We start from the raw sequence: 27,987 nt of genomic DNA on the forward strand, positions 1-27,987 counted from the left end.
TATATGTATATACATATACATATATATATAGATAGATAGATAGATAGATATATAGATATAGATATGTTATAAGAATATCTCAGACATATTGCAAATTTGGTTCCAGACCACCATAATAAAGAAAATATCACATTAAAGTCACAATCTTTTTGGTTTACTGGTGTATGTTAAAATTATGTTTATGCTAGGGGGCAGCTGGGTAGCTCAGTGGATTGAGAGCCAGGCCTAGAGACGGGAGGTCCTAGGTTCAAATCCGGCCTCAGACACTTCCCAGCTGTGTGACCCTGGGCAAGTCACTTGACCCCCATTGCCTACCCTTACCACTCTTCCACCTATAAGTCAATACACAGAAGTTAAGGGTTTAAAATTAAAAAAAATTATGTTTATGCTATACTGTAGTCTATTAAGTGTGCCATAGTATTATATCTTTTTAAAAATGTACAAACCCTAAAAAATATTTATTGCTAAAAAATGTCAGAAAAAGGAAATGTTAGTCTGGCATAAGCTATTCTTGATCATGCTGGATCTTTCTAATTGCTGCTTCTTGTTATAGATGTTTTCCAATCATCTCTAGAATTTTCCCAGTAGTCAAACTCAGTTGTACCCAGAGACTCAGTTGTAAAAAGAGACTGTATTGCTTTTTCATTCTGACAACCATAAAACTTTCCTTCCCTAAATTATCCTAGAAAACACAGCAAGAATATGAAACTTGAAAACATTTAGGGAAATGTGTGTGCATGTATGTGTGTGAGAACTTCAATATGGAAAAATATAGTAAGTAGACAGTAACAAAATGAATACCATAGGAAAAATCAAAAGAAGTCAAAACTGAGAGATAAACTAGATTGCATAATATCTTAAAAGAATCAAAGGAATAACATAGATGTAGAAAAGGAATGGACTGAATCCAACTGGTCCTAGCTTCTTCTTCAGTGTAGAAATCGAGAGAGAGGATGTGAATTGTCTAAGATCACGTAAGTGTCAGGGTTAATATTAATTGGAGAAGATTGCTTTCTTTCAATAACTGAAGCTCCTTGAACACCACCATCATTTCAGTCACCCAGATTCACAGCCTTGGTGTCATCTTCCATATAAAGCGTTACACAAATACTTATGATTATTATTGTTCTTTTGTTCTACTCCATGAAAATGTAACAAAGACAAAAGTTTGTACTTATTGACTTCTCTGTAATTTCAGTGATTTTCTTTGCTTGGGATCTCAGGTTCCAGGGGGACCATGACACCAAGTTAGTCCCCAACTTCCTTGTCAGTAATTCCAGGAATGAGTCACCAGCAACTGTAAGACCAACTCAGAAACTAGAAACTGGTTATACTGGTACCAACAGAAGCCAGGACAGTCACCTAGGCTCTTATACATTCTGCATGCGCCCTCATTTCTCTGCCACGTTCAGTGGCCACAAGCCCAGAAATGGTTCTATTGAATCAATCCTCACTGTCAGCTCTATGGAGTGAGGATACTGCAGAATATTCCATTAGCATGATTTTAATGGCTCCTGCACAGTGCTCTAGCCTTGCCCAAAAACTTCCCTATGAGGCTAACCATATTACCCCTTCCCTAGTTCTGGACCCTCACTCTTGGGCCATGGGGGCATCTATGGTCCTAAGCCAATGGACAAGAAGTGATAGAATCTGAGGTATCACTCTACCTATTAAAAAGAAAACACCAATATCCACCTCTCCCCATTCCTTGGAGGTATGGTGGATGAAAAATGAAAAGACTGAGGAAACAAAGTTTGAGTTTCTTAGCATATTGATTTATTAAGCAATGTATGCCAATTGCATAGCAAATCAGCTTTGGCAGTGGATTCTGTACAGGGAGAAATGGATTTTTCTGCCTTAAAAGCAATTAAGATCAATCAATTAAAATAAAACAATTAACCAAGATACACAATAAGGTCTAATTGGAGAAAAGAGTAGGCATTTTTCCAGTTGGGAGGAGGAAAGCAGATAGGTACAATTCCCTGAATCAGAAAAAGAGGCATCCCTCTTCCCCCAAGTAACTACTTAATAACAGGAACATGAAACAGTAACTGATTGATGAGTACAGGGCCACTTTTCAGATAAGACATATGAGTTGCTAGAGATATATAACTATAATAAAATTCCTTGCATTAATCTTCAGATCTGACTGGGCTTCTGGTCCACATAACCTGGGTTCTTGGTCCAAATGTCTCTAAGCAGCAGATAGAAGTGATCCAGCTTCCCAGCCATGCAGAAATTAAGTTCAAACAATGCAATTTTTCTCACAATTGAATAAAGTTTTTTCACAAGACAGAAATTGGATTAGAGCCATAATTTAATCCAAAAGGAACTAAACTAGCTGCAGAAATGAGTCACAAAATGAAGTCAGTGTGGTTCACCCAATTCTTACTACCACTTGCTGTTTTAATTCCCTCATTTTCCCCTTTTAATTCAAGGGGGGCAGCCTATGAGTCTATGAGCTTAAACTACAAGGTTGGTCACATAGTCATAATCAGAATTATAAGTCAGACTACAGATCAAACTACTTAGAAGTCTCAAAATAGGATAATTTTGAGAAGAGATTTAAATATGTCCAAGGTAACCAAGAAAAATTAAACATAACACTGATACAAAAAGTATGGAATGCCAAAGCAATACAATGATTATCAATATTAAAAAATTTTATATCCTAGTAACTCATTCCCAATATTCATTTAATTATCACATTTTGTTTTGAGTCCCAGATGTCCCATGGAGTCATCTGGTCCCTGGAAATATCTTTTCTTGGACATTCTAGAATAGGCCTCATTTTCAGGGCAGCTCTGAAGGGGGCCCTGCTTCTTAGTTCCAAATCATTTGTAGAGATTGATAGGTAATTCTACTAAATCTGTCAATAACTAATGCAGTTTAGTACAATCTCATTAATTTTGTTTTCCAGTAACTAGTTCATATAATGAAAACTAGTTTGAGCCTCATGGCTCTGATATTAATAACAAGAACTAAAAGAATGTCAAATCAGGAATCCATAATTCACCTGAAACTTCATAAAATTTTCATTCCCATTTCTTTATATATGCCTAAACTCTGTACTTAAGAATCTTTTTAAAATTCCAACATGGTTCAGCTTGTAAGATGGACTCTTTTGTCTTTTAAAATTATCAGATCCTTTAAAAATGGAAAAATTAACTTCACTTCCTTTACAATTATCAATGTAATTTTATATGTATAATTTTCAATCCAATTTTGAGACCTTATTACTGAAACATAATCAAAACTTGAATTTCCACACTTGATACATCAGGAAATCATCTATACACCTTTTAGAGATAGGTCTAATTCTGTTTTCTCAAAATTTATTATTCCGTTTAATCAGCAAACTATTTCATGATATCTCCATCTTATAGCTGTCTAATTCCCCCTGTAGGGGATATTGTTGTTAAATTGTGACATGACCACAAATACAGATTAAAATTTTAAGATTTTTCACACTTGCATCCTATTACAGTAACTCAGAGCTGTTCCAGTATTGACCTCTTAATAGATTTAGAACTGTCCTTACAAAATTTCTACTGCTCACTTGCCCTTACAGAAATCAGAAATTTGCTATGAAAGGAAAAGGAAGGACATAGCTAGAATAATGTCAAGATCCTCCCCATAAAGGGCATGGATTGACTTTATATATACCACAAGAGGGAGGAAACTTTTATATCTGTTTGATTCCAAGCACAAGTCAGATCTAACAGCCAGTCATGGAGTCACAGAGAACCAAAAGCCAGGATCAGGATTAACCAGGGGGAAATTCTGTTCAGAAAGGAAATAGCACAATGGGAATACTGTTGAGAGGATCCTATCTTAGGTCATGCCAAAATGATCTCCTCAATTTATCCTAGAGATAGACATCCACCTGAAGCAGTTCTCAGACTGCAGGACATGCCATTTTTTATTGGCTTTCATGACAGTTTAGACAATAATCCATATAATCAAAACAAAATTATATTCCCAAGAAATTTTACCAAAAGTAGAACAATTTCCCTAATCACAACTTTGGGCTTGAATGCAATTAATTCTTATATTTCCCTAAAACTTACATTTCCTTTATTAACGACTTAGAACCTACCACATTCTGGGCTTTCAGACAAATAGCAAATACCTGATAGTTGACTTGTTATTGAAGTTACATCTTTAAACCTGCAGCAAACAAAAACACAATAAAGGCAGCTTTCTCCAGAGAAAGTTACCATTTTATTATCAGTGACACCTAGGCTCTTAGTAAGTTGAGTCACAGGAATGCCTCAGCAAAACGTCAGGGACATTAGCATGATTCATTTATGACCCAGAAATGGGGTCAACAAAATTTGTCCATGACCAGAGACCCCGAGTGAAGGTCCCCCAGCGTTGGTAAGCCTCGCGGTGTCTTCGTTTTGGCCTAGACCTCCCTTGGCAAAAGTGACACAGAGGTAAGAGTGTGCATATACAATTCCAAAGATTGCTAAGTGGGCTGGTCTTCAAGTAGGAATGATCACAGCGTTCTCTGGCAATTAAGGAATGTTTATTGTTTGATGGAAATCAACTGCTTTTAGTAATCTGGGCTAGAAAACAAAACCACCCAAATCGGGACTTCTGGTTAGCCTTTGCCTTAAAGACCAAGTCACCCCTAGCTTTTAAGAGGAACAGCAAGGACAGGAGAATCATGACATAGGGAGCAACCCAGCTACAGCAGGTTTCTTTGATTACTGCTTACATTATATGAACACACCCGTCAGGACCTGCTTGGTGAGCAAGACTGAGAAGTGAGGTTTGACAAAATGGGGGAAAGGATGGATTTCGGATTAATATGATATGGCATAATATGTGTTGTTGTTCAACATTTCAGTCATTCCTGACTCTATATGACCTCATTTGAAGTTTCTTTGCAAAGAAACTGTAATGATTTGCCATTTCCTTCTTCAGTCAATTTTACAGACTAGAAAATTAAGGCAAACAGGATTAAGTGACTTGTCTAGAGTCACAAAGCTAGTAAATGTCTGAGGCCAGATTTGATCTCAGGAAGATGTGTTTCCTGACTCCAGGCCAGGCACTCTATCTATGGCACCACCTAATGCCCATAATTAAAATTAATTTTCTTCATAAGCATAATATTAATTTTCTTCAAACCATCCTGTACATTTTCATAATTCTTATAAGTGAGACAAAAGTTTTCAAATGAAAACTCATTCTTTATTATAGCAAACTTATCCATTTAAAAATATACCCCAAATTAAATATTTAAGTTTTTAAATACCTATTTTTAATTATATTTTTTTCAAAAGTTCAATTTGTCATCTAACAACATCTCGGAATAGTCAAACACTAAACACAAGACAGGACAAGGATTTTCCTACATTTTACAAAGAAACAGTCACAGACAAAATAATTAGACAACACATACTTGATAGTCTTAATTTTTTCAATTTGAAGTCATGGAACAAGCTGAAATAGAAGCAACCAAGGTTAGAAGGGAACCAACTGGGCTAAAAAATTTTATATGAAGTATCTTTGACAAATGCCTCATTTCTTAATTATATAGAGAACTAAGTTAAATTTTTTAAAATACAAAGCATTCCTCAATTGACAAATGGTTAAAAGATATGAATAGGCAATTCTCAGATGACATTAAACTATCTTTAGTTATATGAAAAAAATGCTCCAAATCACTCTACATGGGAGAAATGTAAATTAAAACAACTCTGAAGTACCACCTCACACTTATCAGACTGGCTGGCATGACACAAAAAGGAAAATGATAAATTTTGGAGGGGAGGTGAAAAACTGGGATGCCAATATAGTATTGGTGGAGCTGTGAATTGGAGAGCATAAATCTATGCATACTCTGGCCCAGCAATGCCCCTACTGGTCAGTGCCCCAAAGAGTTCAAAGGTGGGGGTAAGGTCCTGCTTTTACAAAAATATTTTTTGAAGTGACAAAGAACTGGAAACTGAAGGGATGTCCATCAAGGGGGGAAAGGATGAACCAGTTCTGGTACAGGACTATAATGCCATACTATTTATTGTGCCCTAAGAAAGAACAAACAAGACAATCCCCAAATCTCTGGATTAGATGAAGCAATGTAAAGTGAAGTGAGCAGAGCCAGGAGAATGCTACACACAGTGCCACAGTCAACTGTGAATGAATTAACCATTATCATCAGGGCACGGATCCAGGACAACTCCAAGGGATTCAGGACACTACTTTTCATTTCCATTCCTCCATGAATTTTTCCTTTGTGTGATGTGCGTCTTCTTTTGCAACACAGTGAAAATAGAAATATGTACTGTAGAACACGTGGACAACCCGTATCCTATTACTGCTGTCTTGGAGAGGTGTGAGGGAAGGGGGAGGGAGAGAACATGGATCATAAAAAGTCACTAAACATGGACTGAAAACTGCATCGACTTGTAATGAGGAAAAAATTAAAAAATAATTGGGAAATATGTAACGAAGTGAAAATTTAAAAATAATAGAACATAAAAAAGAAAAGAGCAAAATTCAGACCAAGATAAATTAAGAGCTAAATCTCTTGTAGACTTATGTCAGATGTCAAATGTAGTGCAAAAGGGTGCATATCAGCCCTGCAAAGCTTTACTGCAGAGTTTCTGACATTTAAAAAGGGTTTAGAATCCTGAGTAGTAACAGTTAACCCTGGGGACTCAATGAGAGTAGAAGGGTCAACTGAGCTCTGTTCTTTAGACTGTAAACCTGGCCTATATTCTGCATTTTTCTCTTAAAATTTGTTAGCTTAATTATTTCCTTTAGATCTCCCTAACCTCCCTTATTCCCAATCATCATTTTCCCTTCCTAAATTTCTTGGGGTTTTGAAAGGAGGGTGGATCTTGGGGTTTAGCTTTAAAACTTGGTAGACATAGTTTCCCCATAGTCAAAAAGGGCTTACCCTAGTTATAAATTATCTCTTGAATCATTGTATCCAACTTTCCTAACTCTATAAGCTACAAAACCTCTCGGAGCTGAGTTTAAGGCAGGTCCTTTCTCAGTCTCACATTCCTGTGTCCCTCCCCCACCTGAAGCTTTCCCTAGGCGGCTGTTAAGAGTTACTTTGTACCCCTCCATCCCTTCCAATCAACCCTAAAAATCAATAAACCCTGTTTGTAATTTAATCAAACCTTTGGCTAGTTCATTAGTTGATTGATAAGAGAGGGAGAAGGGGAGAAAGGAATAATATTGTCTCTGGGTCGTGAAGGGAATTGGAGGTGTCCATTTTGGAGGAAGTGTAATCTCAATACTTCCTCTGAACTCTTCCTTTGTGAACCTGAGAAACTGACTAGCAGCCCTCTAGTCAGTTTCAAGCCATTCTTGGCTGGCCCAACCTTTGTCTGTAGAAGTGCCCTTCCTACCTAAAGGGCTCTGTCTGTTTCCCTTTAGTGTCTCTGTCTCAAACCTGTGTCCCAGTCTGTGTCTCCCAGGCTGTAGATGCTTGCCCAAAATATCTCATCTTCTCCCTTGCAACTCTTTATACCTCTGTGTTTATATTCCCTAAACTCAGTCATTCCCTTACCTCTCCTACCACCTCAATTTACCACCTTCACCATTGTATCTTCATTATCTATTTACTGCCTTAGGGATCTACAAACCCCTATCCACAGTGCCATATCCCTATTCACATTACCTTTAGTCCTTTACCTGCCTTATCCCCTATTGCAACCTTACCTTGCCTTAATCTTCCTATTACCTCTAACCTATTCACATATTACAACCACTCTATTACCCCACTAGCTTAATCCACTTATTACACAATTCAATATCAGCAATGAAAGGAGCCTGGGGTAGGTAGGTGGCTCAGGGGATAAAGAGCCAGGCCTGGTGACAGGAGGTCCTGGATTCAAATCTGACCTCTGACAGATTTGTGGGAGCCCAGGCAAGTCACTTAACCTCAACTTAAAGTTGATTCTAAGTCAGAAGATATGGGTTAAAAAAAAAAAAAGCAAGGCACCCAAAGTGGGGACATCTATTGTCTCTGGCATCTTATACCAATTAAATCAAATCACAAATGCCACTTCTCTTTAGCCCCTGAAGGAGATATCCAAGGAACCAAAAGCCAAGAGCTTTAGGAAAAGCAGCACCACTCATACTAACATGTTTGCTGACTGACTGACTGAACAATTTTGTACCTAATGGGCTTTTGGGAAATCCCTAAAAAGCTTGAAAGGCATGTGTGAAAGAGTGAAACTGCAAAATTTACAAAATCATGCAATAACGTTATTTTATAGTATGAGGATATTGGATTTGAACATTAAGTTCTGGAATAATTCATTGAAATGTCCCGGTCTAACTGGCCATTTGACAATGAATAAATCCCCTTTTAAAAATAATTTTCGAATTTTTGATACCCGGAGTTCTGCAATCTACAAGAGATGTAGTTTAGTGATTTAATTAGATAAATATATAGACTTTCTTACCATTCCCATGCCAGATGAACAAGTTTTATAAATGGCCTAACATCTTATAGACTGAGCATACCAGCAATTTTGTGTTACTTGAATACAAATTTATAGTGAAATCAAGTCACTGTGCCTCCTTTGAGAGGCAGTGGATTTCAAGTGAGAAAACCTGGTTTCAAACCCTGGTTATACCACTTCACAGATATAGGAAATGGAGTATCCCTTCATCTCTCTGGGGCCTAAGTTTTATCGTCAATAAAATGAAGGAGTTGGAGTAGATCCTCTGTAAGGCTTACTCCAAAGATCAATGTACAATATGAAAATTAAATTTGTATTTCAAGCTACAGCATCAGTCCATTTGTGTTCTATATTTCCCCAACATGTCATAGGATCTTGTATTGAAAGTAACCTCAGAGGTTTTCCAGCCTGTTCTTTCTACTGTTAAAGAAAATGAGGCCAAGAGAAGACAAAGGCCTTCATCTGGACCCAAGTTCTCTGCTAACAAATTCAATACTCTTTCTACTTTACTCCATTCACAATGTGTCCAAAGTCAAGATTTTCTTTTAACTGGGTGGAGAGGTGGAAGAAATCAATAAAAATAAACACGAATAAAATGTGAATATTTTCATTGAAACGGAAAGTATTATTTTAACTTTTTTGTCCATATTTTAAGAAATTCCAGTACTGTGGCTATGCTCCACCTGTTTGCAGCTGCAAACCAAATACTGATGGGATTTCATCCTTAAGAGAATCTCTAAGCAAGCATCATTCAGAGTGTTTGTCTAGGTTGTATCTGTAGTTACATACTTTGGAAACATCATCATCTGTATGAGGCCTTATATCAAGTTCGAAAACAAACTTCATACCTTATCAATCATCTCTTTCTGTTGTGAGTATTCCTCAAGGGAAAAGGAATTTCTATTAAAAAAATTTTTTTTAAGTTGCTACTTTGCCAGTTCCCAAATATTTGGGATTTCCCGTGCCCTAAGCAGGCAGATTTCTTAAAAAATTGTTGGTTACATTAAAATTCACGGGTATCTACTTTCCTTCTTCCCTCCCACTAGAGAAGACATCATTTGACACCCCCCCCCAAAAAAACCTATATAAATTGTCTTTTGTGTTTCTATGAGTTCTTTCTCTGAAGGTGCACCTTCACAAGTTATTCTTCTTTATATATATACATAGTTGTATATGATATTCTTTTGGTTCTACTAATTTCACTTTTCATAATTTCATGTAAGTCTTTCCATGGTTTTTTAAGTTATCTGCTCATCATTTCTTATGCACAGTAGTATTTCATCACAATTAAATACTCCAACTTGTTCATTCATTCCCCAGTTGATGGTCATCTTCCCAATTTCTAGTTTTTTGCCACCACAAAGTGAGCTGCTATAAATATTTTAACTCATACAGGCTCTGACTGGCTTCCTTGCATTTTTATTGTTGCTTAGGCATCTCAGATTCTCTGGGGGCCATCGTGCTGACTCAGTCTCCAAGTTCCTTGGCAGTGACCCCAGAAAAGAGAGTTACCATCCCCACAAGGCCACCTCAAGCACTGGTGACTATCTCAACAGGTAGCAAGAGAAGCCAGGACAGGCTCCTTATCTATTACAGATACTTCGTGGCCTCTGGGGTCCGGGTCCTGTCCATTGGTGGCGGCTCCAGCACTGATTATACTGTACCTTCACTATCAGCTCTATGGAGTCTGATGATGCTGCAGGCTGTCATAGTCAACAAATAATAACATCCCTCTGACAGTGCCCTAGCCCTAAACAGGGAGGCACAACTAGCCCATCTCTGTCGAGTTTCTGGCTTTGTTCATGAGGTGTTTTTTTAGTTCTCTGGGGGACACTGTGGTCTTTGCCCTACTTTGGCACCTCTGGAACAAGTATGGAGCACATTTTCACTGTGTTCTAATTGAGTAGGGTGATATTTTATTTTTGAGGTGATGATTTTAAAATTAAAATTTAATGATATGGGGTTTTTCTTTCTTTCCTCTCCCTCCATATTTGAGAAGAGAAAGAGGACATATTTCTTTCCTATAAGTGATTCTATAGGAAGTGAGCAGGGTATGTAAAACCCACCAATTATCAGGCAATTTCCTCATTGGAATAGGCAGCCCACTCCATCTTTGTGCATCTCTAACAGTAAGGAAGTTTGTTCTGACATTAGGCCTAACTTGCCTCCTTGAAACCTTCCTTCATTGCCTCTAGATCTTTGAGTTAGACAAGGCAAAGACTAAGCCTTTTTTCCACATGACAGCCTTTCAAATACTTGTGTAGTGGAAAGTTGGATTAAAGCCTAAATCATGGAACATAAGAGGGAATTCCACCACCATACAGTGCTGCAATCATCTCATTTTATCCTCTATATCTATATCTTCCCTATAATATGTGGTAGATTGGTGCTCTTATTATCCCCATTTTACAGGTTTTGACAGAAACCGAGGCAGACAAAATTAAGTGACTCCTCATGCTTGGAAAAGTGCAATTCAGGAAAGGAAAATCATGTACAATCAGCAGGTAAAGAAATTAAAGATAATCAAAAATTAGATTCCCTGGGATGTCAGGAGCTCTTGTCACTGTCCTTTAACTTTATTATTATATTCTCCATGTCCCCAAAAGCCCCTAAAAGTGGGTCCCCAATCAATCCACCTAAGAGGAAACAACTCAAACTGTTCCAGATTTGCCATAGCGACTTTGCTCACAAAAATCCTTGTTGCTATTTGTGGTAGTGGGAAGACTTTTTTTAAACCCTGACTTTCCATCTTACATTTAATACTAACTATTGGTTCTGAGGCATAAGAACAAGAAGGGCTAGGCAATTAGGGGTAAGTAACTTGCCCAGGATATAACTAGGAAGTGTCTGAAGTCATATTTGAATCCAGGACCTTCTGGCTCTGGGCCTGGCTCTGGAAGTCTCCTGGCCTCCATTAGTATCCTTGTTTCTAATAAAATATCTTTAGGATCGTCTAATAAAAGTCTGTTATTTTGCAGATCAATAACTCAGAAAGTTAAAAGTTCAAGATTCCATAAAACAATGGTTCAAATGATATTGTTCTCTGACTCCTAATGAGGATCTCTTGTCATTCAAAATGCCACAAACCAGTGAGTCATGCAGGATCAGGAATCACTTAGATCAGGGCTCATAGACTTCCAAGTATGAGTTGAGAGACCAATGCAGATTTAAAAGAAGTGGAAAGGAGAAAGCTCTAGGCCAAAGGGTGACGTCCTCTGGGTTTCTAATGAGGGACAGAAATCCTTGGGAAGCTGAAGATCAGGAAGATAACCCTACAGAGGTCCCTACATCTATTAATTCCTCCAATTTGTGACTCATTGTCAAGGTTCTACCATGAAATTTCTCATCCCATTCATAGCCTCCTCCCAGAGTCCTCAGGCACCTGATTTCAATCTTTTTTTTTTAGATTTAGATAGAATTTAGAAATTTAGATAAAATTTCCACACTCTAAAGAGCCTGTCTCACATGGCTTGAAGCTTCTCCTAAACAAGAGCAATTTAGAACTATGCCCAAATGATTATAAATATCACTATTAATTGCGACATTGGCAGGAATCACCCTTGGGCTATGCTCACCACTCTACCCGACACTTACCACAGGGTGTTTGGGGAAGAATAATGCCTCTGCTGTGAGGACTTGGTGAGCCCTCTTCAGGACTATTTTCCTTCTTTGGACCCAGTGCTCACTTGTGGCTCCAAGGAGCTGTCATAGGCACAGCAGCCACAACCCAGGTGACTAGGAAGGCTGGGGGTAGATGATGGGCCTCAAACCCATTGGTAAGGTGTGGGTGTCTATCCCAGGCAGGTGAAGACTTCCCCCATCAAGAGAGATGACCAAAATTTGTTCCCATGGCTGTGAGGGTGGCAGCAGAAGCAGGTCCTAAGGAACACTTAGAGCTTCATCAAATATCACAGACCCTTGACATTTTTCTTCTAGCTTTCTTATTTGTTTTATGATCCTTTTTTGGAGTTCTTCCAGTCCATTTTGGGACTGACATCATTCCACATTTGCCTTTGAGGCTTTGCACACTGCCATTTTGGAACTGCTGTCTTCTTCTGAGCTTACATTTTTCTGAGGCCAGACTTTTGTCTTTTGCTTAGTTAGGGGGGATTTTTGTGACCTTGTCTATATGCTGAAGCTCAGCTCCACTCCTGGAGGAGAGGGAGTACTATCCCTGGGTTTCCCTGAGTGACAAGTGTACCGCATAGCTGGATTCTGCTCCTTAGCAGCCAGCTCACTGTGGTGTCATGAGTACCAGGTTAGTTCTTCTGCTGAAGGTCCTCCCAGCTGTTTGTACCTGGGCCTCTCCCCATGTTCCTCAGTGTGCTGGGTTGTTCCTTACACAGCTTGTTCCAAAGCTCTCCCTGCTTACCTCAGCAAGGTGGATCCTTCCTACTGTCCCTCTATACTGAAACTCTGCTTCCCTTTGTCTTATTAGTTCTACCACTCCAAAATTTGTTTTGAAGCAGTTTTTATGTGGTTGTTTGGAAGTGGGTTTGGGCATGTTCAGAATATTCCTTACTCCACCATCTTGGATCCCAGAAGCCAAGAGATGCATAAGGTACTTATGATCTTTAAGGTAATCAAGAGAAATAATGGGGTTAAATTGATTGCATCACTACATAAAATGATAATTTAAGATTCTTAAGATATCTACAATACTCAAAGTATCTAAAGTACCTAAAAAGCACTTGGGATCTTTAAGGTACAAAAGATACTTAAGAATTTTATCAATATTAGAACAGTGAATAGATCCATACAAAGAGAGAGCAGGGAGTTGAATATTAAGGGATGATATATTTTTAAAAATCAAGGGATAAGAGGAATGAACTGGGAAAAGAGAAAAGATGAGAAAGTTTGGGGTAAATTATCTCACATGAAGAGGCATGTAAGAATCAATACAATGGAAGGGAAGATGGAGTGTAGGGATGGCAGGCAATGCTTGAACCTTACTCTCATCCGAATTAGTGCAAAGCAAGAGTAACATTCACACTCAATTAACTATAGAAACCTGTATGGAAACAAGAAAGGAAGGGGAAATAAGAAAAGTTGGGGATAGACAAAAGAGAGGGTAAACTTGGAGAAGTGGTAGTTAGAAGCAAAAACTTGTGAAAAGGGAAAGGCTGAAAAGGAAAGGAAGGTGAAGATAAACAAGGGGGAAATAAAATGGAGGGAAATACGTGGTTAGAAATGATAGCTGTGAATGTGAACAGCATAAATTTACCCATAAAAGGGGAGATAATAGCATAGTGGATTAAAAGCCAGAATCTCACAATACGCTGACTACAAGAAATACATTTAAAGCAAGGGAACATGCTCAGAGTAAAAGTAAAGAATCTATTATGCTTCAGCTAAAGTTGAAAAATCAGTGATACACAGAAACCTCATCACAGAAGAAACAAAAACCAATTATTAAAGAATTCTCTAAGAAAAAAGGACCCCAGAGCCAGATGGCTTTATAAGTGAATTCTACCAAATAGTCAAAGAACTCCACTATTACATAAACTATTTGGAAAAACAAGGGAAGAAGTCATTCAAAAATTACTTTTATGAAAGAAATGTGGTACTGATACCTAAAACCAGGAAGAGCTAATATAGAGAAAGAAAACTATAGACCAATAGCTTCAATAAGAACACTGATAAAAATTTTTAAATAAAATACTAATATGGAGATTACAGCATTATATAAGAAAGATAATACACTATGACAAGGTGAATTTTATCCCAGGAATGCAATGTTAGTTCAATTTTAAGAAAATTATCAACATAATTGACCATATGAATACAAAGCAAAGAGAACCACATAATTATCTCAAAAGATGCAGAAAATGCCTCTGACAAAATACAATACCCATTCCTTAAAAAAAAAATTAGAAAACATTGGAATAAATCAGATTTCTTAAAGTTATAAATAGCATTTATCTAAAATTATCAGCAAGCATTATCTGTAATGGTGATAAACTAGAAGCCTTACCAATAAGTACAGGTGTGAAGCAAGGATACCCATCATCACCACTACTATTAAATTTCTTTTTAAAAGGAAGAATGAGGCTGACAACTTTGTCTTTTTCTACCTCACCTAAATACAATTCATGCACACATGAAGATATCACTTGTGATATCTTTGGTCCTCTTTGAAAATGAAGGAAAAAAAACCACTATTAGCTCTGTATCCCAAAGAGATTTAAAAAGAAAAGGAAAAGGACTTATATGTACAAAAATATTTAAAGCAGCCCTTTTTGTGGTAGCAAAAAATTGGAAATCAAGGGGATGCCCATCCATTGGTGAATGGGTGAACAAGCTTGGTATAAATCACAAGTTGTGATGAATACTATTGTGGTATAAGAAATAACAAGCAGGATACTCTGAGAAAAACTTGGTAAGACTTATATGAACTAATGAAAAGTGAACTGAGTTGAACCAGGAGAACACTGAACATCATAAAAGAAATATTGTTCAATGATCAATTTTAATTGATTTAGCTATTCTCAGCAAAACAATTCAAGACAATTATGAAGGAATTATGAAAAATGCTATCCATCTCCAGAGAAAGAACTGATGAGGTCTGATCAAAGCATACTTAAAAAATAATTCTTTCTTTTTCTTTTTTTTGGCCATGTTTTCTCTTACAACATGGCCAATACAGAAATATTTTGCATGACTGTATATGTATCGTCTGTTTTAAACTGTTGGCCTTCTCATGAAGGGTGGAAAGGATGGAAGGAAAAGAGAGAATTTGGTACTCAAAAATTTTTTAAATGATTGTTAAAATTTATTTAGATGAAATTGAAAAAATAAAATATTTTTAAAAATAAGCTTTCCAATATGAATTCTCTGGTGCAAAGTAAGATCTGCCTTCCCAAATTCACTACCTTCATAAGGTTTCTCTCCTTTATGTCAAAAAAACTTCTAAGCTATAGTAGAAGGCCTTCTCAAACTCCTTATATTGATGATGAATGTCTCTAGTATCAATTCTCTGATGGACATAAACTAGTGTCTTCATTCTAAAGGTCTTCCCACGCATATTACACTCATAAGTTTTCTATCCAGAATGAATTCTTTGATGCTGAACAAGATATTTCCTCAGTGTGAAGGTCTTCCCACATTCATTACATTCAAAAGGTCTTTCCCCAGTATGAATGCTTTGATGTTGAGTAAGATCTACAGTCCGGCGGAAGGCTTTTCCACATACAAAACATTCAAAAGGTTTCTCTCCAGTATGAATTCTTTGATGTGGGATAAGTTCTGAGTTGTAATGGAAAGCCTTCCCACAAACCTTGCATGCATAAAGAATCTCGCCGGTGTGAATTCTCTGGTGCACAGTAAGACGTGCCTTAATCCTGAAAGCCTTACCACATTCACTACATTCATAAGGTTTCTCTCCAGTATGAATTCTTTGATGTAGAATAAGTGCTGAGTTGTAGTGGAAAGCCTTCCCACACTCCTTACATTCATAAAGAATGTCTCCAGTATGAATTTTCTGATGCACAGTAAGTTGTGCCTTCCTTTTGAAGTTCTTCCCACATTCGCTACATTCATAAGGCTTCTCTCCAGTATGAATCCTCTGATGCACAGTAAGATGTGGCTTCCTCCTGAAAGCCTTCCCACATATAGTACATTCATAAGGTTTCTCTCCAGTATGAATTCTTAGATGACGAATAAGTTCTGAGTTGTAGTGAAAAGTCTTTCCACATTCCTTACAAGCATAAAGAATCTCTCCAGTATGAATTCTCTGATGCACAGTAAGTTGTGTCTTACTCCTGAAGGCCTTTTCACATTCACTACATTCATAAGGTTTCTCTCCAGTATGAATTCTTTGATGTAGAATAAGTGCTGAGTTGTAGTGGAAAGCCTTTCCACATTCCTTACATTCATAAAGAATGTCTCCAGTATGAATTCTCTGATGCACAGTCAGATGTGCCTTCCTCCTGAAGGCTTTTCCACATTCATTACATTCATAACGTTTCTCTCCAGTAGGAATTTTTTGTGTTTTCATAAGAGCTGAGTTGTGATGGAAGGTCTTTCCACATTCCTCACATTCATTCTTTCCAGTAGAAATTCTCTGATGCATACTAAGTTGTGCTTTACTTCTGCAGGCATTCCCACATTTATTACATTCATAAAGTTTCTTTCCAATAAGTTCTTTGTTCTCTGAAAGAAAGAATAAAGAGCTGATTAATCCTGTCTTTTGGTCCTTTTCGCAAGTCTGTTTCCTCAAAGTTTTAGAGCTATTCTCTTGCCCTCCTACTTGAGAAGACTACTCTCACTGGTCTTTCATTAAGGATCACATTTTATCTTATGTGAAAGTATGATAATTGAAAGTTAACATGTGTAGATGAACTGATTTAGGATGAAATTACTAGGAGTTATGAACTAGCTCTTAATCTACTATATGGTTGACATTTGAATGGAATAAGGAAATAAAATACTATCCATAAAAAATGGATGACTGAGAGCTTACAAATGTATATTTACTATATAAGGTGAAAATAAGGTAAAATACTGAACAGAAAGAAAAAGAAGAACTGATTGGTTTAGAGAAAGGAGGAAAGATAAACATGAAGTAAACAAAATAAATAAGAAATATGAGGGGAAGGTCATATCAGACAATTGTGACCATAAATTTCCTCTAAAAAAATCCAACCAATATACTTTGTAAGGAATTGATTCAAATGCATAAGAGTAATATTCAATTCAAAAAAGGTAAATGATCAAGATATATGATATTTTTCACAAGAGAAATTATTAATAATTATCAGAAACATTGCTCAAACTCTGGTAATCAATGAATTAAAAATCAAAATAACTTGAAGATATCACCAAATATCTACTGGATTAGCAAAGATACTTTAAAGTGATAACAAATTTTGGCAGTTATATTGAAAGAGGTACTTATTAAGTTGCTAATGCCACTTAAAAACAACAACATAGTGATTTAAGCTTGACCTACAAAACTGTTCATATCCTTTTACCCAATGTTCTACTAGTAGGTCTATATCTTCAAAATATTATTGAAAACAAAGATCTCTTAAAAAACTTCCAATAGCTTTTTGTGAAGTAGCAAAATATTAAAAACCTATAAATCCAATGATGTGGTTATGGCTAAAAAAGGGCTGTCATATAAATATATTATTTTGTCTTTGTAAACATAATTCCAAAGAACAAAGAAAAAACAGCATAGCATAAAATAGTAGAAGAAAGGGAATTAGATTATGATTAAATATTTTTTTAAAATGACAGCAAAGAAGTACAATCATAAAAAAACACAGAAGAAAATATCAGAAAGGGACTCAGAAGCCAAAAAAAAGCATATTGTTAATATGTTAAGTAAATTGCTTATTTTCTAAAGGAAAATTAATTCATGTAAGTGAGGCAGAAAAATCTTTGCTTAAAGTAAAAAAATGAACAGAAGAAAAATACCTCCCCTGTACTCAGGCAACAATATTCTTTTGGAGTGCAAGTATATAAATAAAGAGATGCATAAAAAAAGTACCTCCTTGAGTTAAAAAATGAAGTTTTAAAGTCTCAACTCTTCTAAACAGGCCTGAGAAACTTTAATAAGACCACCCTTTTCAACCCTACAAGACCTTTGGGCTAAAATGATCAATTGAGCTATAGTTTGTAATGATCCATTTCCTTGGTTTTTATGTAGTCACCTGGACAGTGGCTTCTTGAAATATCTGCCTCTGGCATCCAGGATGCTTCCTTTCTTTCCAATTGGTAGATCACATCTGGTTTGGAAACTGCAAATCCTGTTCATTGAAAATTAAAAAGTTCTAGGGAGAATCATTTCAAAATTTCATCATAGAACAGATAGATGAAATACTTCTTCCAACGCTTAGAAGAAAAGGAGAGGGGAGGGAGAAGGCAGATAAGTAGCACAGTGGATGGAGCACCATATCTGGAGCTGAAAAGGTTTGAGTTCAAATCTGACCTCAGACACTTCTTAGTTGTGTTACCTTGGGCAAGTTAGTTAGACCAAATTGCCTGGACCTTTCTACTCTTCTGCCATAGAACTAATATATACTCTCAATTCTACGACAGAAGGTAAGGGTTTAAAAAAAAAAAAAAGAAAGGAGTGGTAATAAGGGTGTAGAATGTATCTTAAGCCATCAAGAGCATTCATTGTGTTAATTAATTTTATATGAGTTTTTTTTTCCAACCAAGGAGTGTTCAATGGGCTGTTTGTGGGGGAGAAGCAGGGTAGGGATTTTTTTGGTTGGTTTGTTTTAGGTAGAGTGTGGGGTAGGGAAGGAAAAGTGCCATTAAAAAGGAATCCATAAAACTTAATAAATGAATTCAAAATTAGTTAAAGCTTTCTTTGAGAAATAGAGAAGGCATGCTAGGAAGACCCCAAAGAGTACAAAGGACCATTGAAAGATTTTCTGTATTATGAGGGAATGAGTTACAGAGTAGGACTTAGGAAAAACAGTTTATTTGGCTCACTCCCTGCTTAGCCAAGAGGAACACTTTGTATATGATGATACCTATAAAGGAGTTAAACTTAAAATCTTGAGTTTGAAGTAAGAGAGAAAGGAAAATACATTCTTAAGGATAACAACAAATCAAAGAGTCAGTTTCCAAGCATTCTAAGCCTGGAAACAGGTAGCATAAATACCTTTGACTACAAAAGGATTAGGAATATCTATCTTTTGTATGACAAAGGATAACTGTTACAATTGAAAGTCTCCATCTATACATAAAGACTCCAAAGGAGTAGCTATTCTTACCCAAAGAGACCAAGTTCTTGTAGTTCTCCAGCATCACATCCCTGTACAACTTTTTCTGAGATGCATTCAAATGTTCCCACTCCTCCCAGGTGAATTCAACAGCCACATCCTGGAATGTCACTGATTCCTGAAAAAAATATATTTGTGCTTAACCAGTGTAAGAGGGAAAAGGAGTTTTTTGGTTGGATATTAATATTTAAAGGTGTGATCTCCAAGGAACTGAATAAATACCAATTCCTAAAATGATTTTTGTAATTTATTTACAAAATATGGGAGAGAGTGGAAATAGAGAGATGAGAAGAGGGTAGAGTAAGAGATCTAACTTGAGAGCCTAAAAGTCAATTAACAAGGGGTTTAGCCACTAGGGCTCCCAATAAAGGGAGCCTCCTGGAGACTAGTACCTCCAGAGAAGTTAAGGTAGTCAGTCAGCCTTTTTCACTCACCATGTGTAGTTCTAAGGGAAAGACTTAAGAACAGTTTCACCAAGGTTTCAGGGTCCCAGGTGCCCCTCCAGGTCCAAGTCACAAACAAAAAGAGGTCCTCCAGGTCCAAGACATGAACAAGAGGAGCCTCTGAACTCATTGAACTTTCTTTTAAAGGTGCTTCTTTTGTGTCACTTCCTGTGCCTACCTCCTAGTTTATGTGTCCAATTACAACAGATGCTTTTCTTAAGACTGCCCAGGAGGTAGTCAGTAAATTTTGATTCGTCACTCACTCTAGCACATGTGGGTCACAGACCTCCCAACTTGTGAGTTAAGTGGAGTTGTTTACACTTTTGGTGATTAGATTTGAGAATGGGAAAGGTAGATTTAATCTCATTATCACACCAGGTATAGATCTGACTGCCATGAAGTTTAAATGTAAACTCCTTGCCATTAGAGAAGGCTTCATTTATTCATTTGCAAACAGGTACATTTCATGGGGCATAGCAGGCACTTGAGAATTCCTCTTCCATAAGACTCTGAGCTCCTTGAGGGCAGGGGCAGTTTTTGTATTTTTTTTTTTGTCTCTTCAGCACTTAGCACAATATTTGGCATATGATAAATTCTTAATAAATGCCTAGTTAATAAACCCAATGATGTCCATTTTAAATGCTGTTTTTAATACCTACTTCTGCCTGTGAATTCAAATAGTAGTATACCTAATTCCTTTTCTACTTGCTAGGAAAAACCAAGAAGAATGAAATAGCTGAAAATAGCTCTTTTGTGCCCCTAAGTCTTCTCTCCCAGATTTAAACATGCCCAGCACTTTTGACTAATCAAAATGATTGTTCCTCCCACATTTAATCACTTCCCTCTCCTCATCCAATCCCTGTGCTAATTAAAATGTGGTGCTCTGAAATGAATACAATTGTGTTTGATGCTCCCATAACCATAAATGCAAAGGCAAGCAAAGGGGACTACCATCTCCAGTCTGGAAAAGTATATGAAAATTTTTACAGCTAAACAGGCTATTAAAGGACCATTACTTTCCAATTTTTTAAATTAGAGCGGGAAGAGAATTTGGAGTCCAACTTTCTCATTTTATAGGCTGGGGAAGTGAGGCCCAGAGAGGGAAAGTAACTTATTTAAGGTCAAAAGGGGAGACCAGGTCCTTATGAATCCAAATCCAGAGCAATTATTTGACTCCATTGCTTTACCTTTCCTAAATAACCAGGCTAAGGTCACAATTGAGTTTAGACCCAAAAGCCTTTATAAAAGCACTCTTTGAGATAGCTGAAAAGCTGATTGTTATTTGCTGCCTCCTAATCATTTATATTGATCTAATCTAACGATATCTTAATCTTTTATAAAAGTTTGCTAAGTTGTAACTTGATTTAATAATGATGGCCCTAGTTATTAGGTGATTGAATAGCTGAGTATAAGAATTAATGATCAGCAATCATAATCATGATGTTAATTATAGGGATAAGATTAATCTACTTGTAAACAACCCTTCAACATGCCTTACAACATGCTCTTGACTCAGATCACTTTGCCTCAGCATCTAGATACATCTCACAAGACAACACCTGAAACAAGGGTACCCAACTACAGACCTGAAACAAGGGTACCTAACCACAAACCGGGGATAAGAGCACTTAATCACTAGACTAGATGTTTTGTTTTTCTCTTGCCCCAACAGAGAAGGCATCTCAATATTAAATTCCTTTGCATAAATTATAAATATCTGTCAGCTATAATGTTCAGTCTCAAGACTATCCTGGGTATATCTACAGACCACTGACTTTTGTGATTTGCACACTCAAAATAAAGTCAGTTTGCTCACAAAAATCTGTTCCCAATCTTTTAATACAGCAAAGAACTGAACACAAATTGAATTCTCACCAGTAAAGAATGGCTACAAAACAATGGCATGTGACTACAATGAACTATTATTATATAATGAGATATGACAAATAATGAGACTTCTGAAAAGTATTGGAAGATGTATATTAATTGTTGCAGTGTGAAATAAGAGCCAACAAACACAAGGACTAAAAAGTTATTGCTTCTCCTAGCAAAGAAGATGGAGACCACTAGCAGAAAATATTTTCTGAACTGTTAAGAAAATCACTATAATGGGCATCTTTGTGTAACTGAATTTCTTTGGTATAAAGGAGGGTATAATTTGAAAGGTAAAGGAGAGAAGACTTTATCCAAAAATGACTTGTAAAGTAGCAAAATGCATTACAGAAAAAATAAAACCTGCCTCTTCTAATTGTTCCTTAACCACTTTATTTGTCAATGTAGTCTAGGAATTTGAGAAAATTCAAAGCCACTGGCCTAGGCTTCGCAGAATCCACCCTTTTTGATACTTGGCACATGTCCCCATTTCTAGTCCTCTGTTCTCTAGCATTGTTCAGGGATGCAGCATAATAGCTAAACAACCAAACACATTGTACAATTCTTTCAGAACAGCTGGATCCCATCTGTCTCCTTTTACTTTGGGGCTCCCCTTCCCAGGTCAAAGATGATCAATTCTTTGACGAGAAAACTGAAGTCAAAATAAGATTTTAGCTGCTTAGCCTTCTCAAAGGTAATCCCTCCTCATCAGAATCATTCCACACACCCCTAAATGTAGTCCTCACTATTCTCTGGTCACTTGCCTGCCTACAAACTAGGAGTCGTTTTGCACCACTTGTCACTAGAGACAATACTTTGGCTACTTTGTTGTCTCTCTACTACTTTTTTTTTTTTTTTTTTTACGTACTATTTCATTTTCCCTCTATCCTCAAATCATGATTCTTAAAAATACATTTGTTGTCATGATTATTGGAGTGTCATGTCAATTACCTATTAACAATTACAGGGGTAACTCAGTAGAATGAGAGCCAGGCCCAGAGATAGGAGGTCCTGGATTCAAATCTAGCCTCAAACGCTTCCTAGCTGAGTGATCCTATACAAGTCAGTAAACCCCCATTTCCTAGCCCTTCCCACTCTTCTGCTCTGGAATCAATACACAATATTGATCCTAAGATGGAAAGTAAGGGTTTGGTTTTTTTTTTATGTCTCAAATACAAACCTTCTCACACACAACCCAGTATTCTTTTCTTTATACGTTGCTGCCTCTAATTCTCTAGTTCAATTCTCTTTAACAGAACACTTCTCCGAAAAGTGGATTTGAATCAAGCACTTGAGTCTTAAGCTCCTATTATAGATTAGATAAAAAGGCATGACACATCGGGGTACCGAAGGGAGGGCCACTGACACCAAAGGAAATTCTTCTCCTTCTTCTTCCTCCAGTCCTAAGAAGGAAAAAAAATCTATTTTCTACCACTCCCACTTCCCCCACTAGGAAAAAAAAAAAAGATAAGCAAAACCCTTTAAAACAAATATCCACAGACAAGGAAAACGAATTCCCCCGCTGGCCATATCCAAAACATGTATGTCTCAATAGGCACCTTTTAAGTTGATCACATAATGTCAGAAGTTGAATGGCATGTTTCATCTGAATCCTTTTGAAAAATGATAGGTCACTGTGGTGCTCAGAGTGCTTAAATCTCTCATCTTTGCTTGTCTTTACAATGCCATCATTGGATAAATTGTCCTCTGGGGCTGCTCACTTCACTCTACATTGATTCATACAAATCTTCCCTGGGTTCTAGCAGCAACCATGTTAAAGAAGCAGAAGGCTTAGAATATACTTTCTGGAAGGCAAAAGGGCTAAGATTATAATCAAAACTAACCTACCCAACAAAACGGAATATAATCCCTCACAGGAAAAAAAAACAGATATTTAATGAAACTCAGTACTTTCAAGCATTCCTGATGAAAAGGTAAGAGATGAATAAAAAATGTAACATTAAATCACCAGTCTCAAGAGAAGCATAAAAAGGTAAACATGAAAGAGAAATATTAAGGGAGTTAAGTTCATGTTTACATTATCATGGGAAGATGAGAGCTATAACTTCTAAGAACTTTTATCATTATTAAGATGATTAGAAGGAGTCACAGGTATGAGTCAGTATTGCTGTGATAAACTAAAAGTAGAGGAGTAAAAAAGAAAGATGTACTAGGAAAAAAGAGAAGGAAGTGGAAAAATGAAGACTATCTCACATGAAAAAGGTACAAAAGGAGAAATTTACAGTGAAAGGGAAAAGGTACAATTCTTAAACCCCACTTTCATCTGGTTCAGAGACAAAAGGGTATATACAAACTAAATGGGATATAAAAATCTATCTTACCCAATGTGGAAGTAGAAAGGGAAGAAGATATGAAAAAAGGATGAAGGCTGATTAAGGGAGACAGTAGTCAGAAGCAAAAAAGACTTTTAGGGAGAGAAAGAGTAAAGAAAAGAGAAGGATAAACAGAAGAAAATAGAATAGAGAGAAAAACACAGTAATCATTCATATGCAAGTGTGAAAAATTTTATAATTTTAACCTGTATTTGTTGTCAAATTATTATATATGGATCATATGCTTCTAAAGGGAGAAATTAAATTAGGGAATATGATCTAGATATAAAAGTTTTCTAATTAAACAGAATAGCAAATTTTGAGCAAACAACAGAAATCAGATTGTTTTCTAAGAAATATATATATATATATGCAACTGGGTGGCTTAGCCAGGTCTAGAGATGGGGCGTCCTGGGTTCGAATCTAGATTTAGACATTTCCTAGCTGTGTGAGGGAAAGCCTATTGCCTAGCCCTTACCACTCTTTTGCCTTGGAACTTAGTATTGAACCTAAGACAAAAGGTAAGAGTTTAAATATATATATATTTGGCTTTCAAACATATCTAACACTGAAATTCAGGCTTTGAGTATGTTTTAGTAATAAATTTTCAATATTGGATTAAGAATTTTACATATAAAATTACATTAAATATAAAGAAGGTGAAATTTTTATTCCATTTTTAAAGTATTTTAATAGAATTTTAGTAATTCTATTAATAGATCATTTAAATTTTAATAGAATTTAAATTTTAACAGAATTCATTTTACAAATTATATCCTCATTAATTTTTAAATTTTGAATCTGATATTAAAAAATTCAAATTCAAATTGAAGAAAGTAGGGAAGACCATCAAACTATGTTGTTATGATCTTTATGAAGTAGAAGTGACAAATAGATTTAACAGATTAAATCCTATAGATAGAATGAATGGAGAACTACAGACAGAAGTTCCCAATATTGTATGGAAGGCAGCAATAAAAAAACATTTTGAAGAAAATGAGCAAGAAAGCAAAATGGCTGTCTGATGAGATTACAAATATCCAAGAAAAAAAGTTTAAGTTTTTGCAAAAACAAAACCAATGCAAGCAAAATGAGAAGGCAATCAAGAAAATGGAAAAAGGTTTTACAGCATGTGTGTCTGATAAAGACCTCATTATACATAGGAAATTGAGCTGAATTTATAAAAATAAGAGCCATTCACCAATCAGAAAATGGCCAATGAATATGAACAGGCACTTTTTAGATATCAAAGCTTTCAATAGTCATGTGAAAAAAATACTTTAAATCACTAATAATTATAGAAATGTAAATTAAAATAACTCAAAGATACTACTTCATACCTTTCAGATTGGCTGACATGACAGAAAAGGACAACAACAAATACTGGAAGCAATATGGAAAAACTGAGACACTAATGCACTTGTTGAACTGTTCCAACCAATCTTAAGAGAATGATTTGGAACTATGCCCAAAGGACTATAAAACTGTGCAAATACCTTTGACCCAGCAAGACCACAACTAATTCAATATCTCAAAAAGAACAAAAAAAAAAAAGGAAAAGCACTGATATGGACAAAAAATATTTATTTCAACTCTTTTTGGTGAAAAGCAATTTCTCTTTTAGATCTATATCCCAAAGAAATCAATGAAAAGAGAAAGGACTTAAACTTTAAAAATCTTTATTAATAGTTTTTTGCCTTGCAAAAAATTAGAAATTGAGTGGATGCTCATCATTTGGGGAATGGATGAATGCGATTTAGTATATGATTGTGATGGGTGCTATATGATGAGGCGTAGGTTCAGAAAGACCTGGTCAGGCTTGTATGAACTGAGGCAAAGTGAAGTGAGCACAAAGTGAAGGAGAACACTGTGCACAGTAAAAGCAATACTATAATTGATCATCTGTAAAAGACTTAGCTTCTAATATGGCAGAAAAGGAACATGATAAATGTCAGAAGGAAACGTGGAAAAATGGGAGGGACACTAATGCACATTTGGTAGAATTGTGAACTGATCCAACCACTCTGGAGAGCAATTTGGAACTCTGCCCGAAGGGATAAAAAAACTGCAGACCCTCTGACCCGGTAATACCACTACCACTACTAAGTCTATATCTCAAGGAGAAAAAAAAAAGAAAAGAAGTGATATATAAAAAAATATTTATATCAACCTTTTGTGGTGGCAAAGAATTGGAAATTAAAGGGATGCCCACTAATTGGGGAATGGATGAAAAAGTTGTGGTCTATGAGACTGTGATGGATACAAATAGTCTATGAGAAATGATAAGTAGGAAGCTTTCAGAAAAACCTGGAAAGACATGCCTGAACTAATGCAAAGAGAAGGAAGCAGAATTAAGACACCATTACATGCAGTAACAACAATATTATAAGATGATCAATTGTTATGACATATTCTCGGGAATACAATGATCTAAGACAATTCTGAAGAACTTATGATGAAAACTGCTATTCCCTTCCAAAGAAAGAAGTGATAGAATCTCAAAGTAGATCAAAGCATACATTTTTTTACTTCATTTAGCCTATGTTTTCTTTTACAACATTTTTCTTGAGTTTGTCAAATTCTTATCCTTCCCTCAATGTCCTCATCCCTTCCTGAGACCACAAGCAATCTGAGAGAGATTTTACTTATATTATAATATGAAGCATCTTTCCATCTTAGTCATTCATGAAAGAGAATTAGAACGAACAAAGGTGACAAAATAAAACAAAATATAGCATATCTTGGGCTGCATTCTGATGCCATCAGGTGGTGACAGATGGGCATTTTTCATCATAAATCCTTGACGATTGTCTTGGATCACTGTATTGCTAAGAATAGCCAACTCATTTATAGATATTCATCATATATAATACAGCTGTAACCATGTACTCCTGGTTCTGCTCTCTTCACTTTGCATCAGTTCATGTATGTCCTTCCAGGTTTTTCTGAAATCATCCTACTCCTTTCTTACAGCACACTGTATTCCATTATAATCCTATGCCACAATTTATCCAGCCATTCCTCAGTTGATGAGCATCCCTTCTGTTTCTAGTTGTTTGCCACCACAAAAAGAACTGCTATAAATATATCTGTACATACAGTTCCTTTCCTCTTTTTTAAAAGTCTCTTTGGGATACAGACCTAGTAGTAGTATTGTTGGATCAAAAGGTATGCACAAAATAATGTATAGTCTATTGCTTGCCTTCTCAACGGGTAAGGGAGAGGCCTTGAAGCTCTTAATTTTAAAGTGAATATTTTTTAAAAATGAAAAATGTTTTAAAATGCTATTTTTTATGAGGGTGAGGATAAATAAGATAATCTCTATTGTATCTCTTGGTTCTAAATACATGACTCTCTGAAGGACACAATTTTCAGAGTAAAAGCACAAGAGAAAGAAATGTGTCCAAGGTCTTTGGCCTGCTGTGGCATTTCGGGAAAGAAGCAATTGGCACTCACCCGGCAGGGCCTGGCTGGCAGGGGCACAGGCGCCATCCCCTCCTCCTCAGGGCTCCCACCTCCTGGGGGACAGCAGAGGTCACGGGAGACAGAGCTGGGGAGGAAATGGGCACCATGAGAAGCGGGGCTCGGGCTGCCGGTCTCCCCTCAGCACAGCACGCAGATTCCCACTTCTCCACTGAGTGGGGGGCTCAGGGTGGAGTTCTGGGCTGGACCAGAAGGCAGCAGTTCTTGCTCTCCTGGAGGTGACTATTTTGGACAGAATCTCTTTAGCGGTAAAATGCGAGAACCTACACATAGGTGGAGCTCTCAGGAGGGGAAGAGCTCTGATCAGCTTGAGGGAAGGCATTTTGGAGGAGGCAGAACCCAAGAGGATGCTGGGAGAAGAGAAGGATGCTGGGAGGAAGAAATAAGGTACCAGGGAGACCAGCAGATACCAGGAGTTCACTCCTCTGAACTCTGCAATAGGGGAAGGGCTGAGAAGTGGAGAATCAGAACTGGGCAGAGGTCACCTGACTGGGGTGGGTGTGAGGTGAGATTTGACTACGACCCCGCCTCTAGACTCCACCTATATCCCGCCCTCAGGAGCCAGACCTCTGCGCATGCGTAGTTCATAAACCCCGTTAGCCACTCCAGGCTCCATCGCCCTCTGGCAGACGCACCTCCCCTTCTCTCTCCGCTCCCTATTCAGCCTCTGGTGTTCTAGTCCCGC

At 36.9% G+C, this 27,987-nt stretch overlaps 2 protein-coding genes across 2 annotated transcripts in view; one reads left to right on the forward strand and one right to left on the reverse strand.

The window, feature by feature from the left end:
- Window positions 1-27,987, forward strand: part of LOC123233177 (zinc finger protein 850-like) — a 282,653-nt gene that overhangs the window by 29,153 nt on the left and 225,513 nt on the right. The window lies entirely within an intron of this gene.
- On the reverse strand, window positions 15,006-27,918 carry LOC123236556 (zinc finger protein 30 homolog). Its single transcript, XM_044662967.1, has 4 exons — window positions 27,870-27,918; window positions 27,276-27,337; window positions 19,163-19,289; window positions 15,006-16,583 (listed from the first exon to the last, which is right to left on the reverse strand). The coding sequence occupies exons 1-4, from the start codon at window positions 27,916-27,918 to the stop codon at window positions 15,475-15,477; spliced, it is 1,347 nt and encodes a 448-aa protein (XP_044518902.1). The 3' UTR covers window positions 15,006-15,474.

The sequence above is a fragment of the Gracilinanus agilis genome, chromosome 2, assembly GCF_016433145.1.
Source record: "Gracilinanus agilis isolate LMUSP501 chromosome 2, AgileGrace, whole genome shotgun sequence".
Taxonomy (NCBI): Eukaryota; Metazoa; Chordata; class Mammalia; order Didelphimorphia; family Didelphidae; genus Gracilinanus; species Gracilinanus agilis.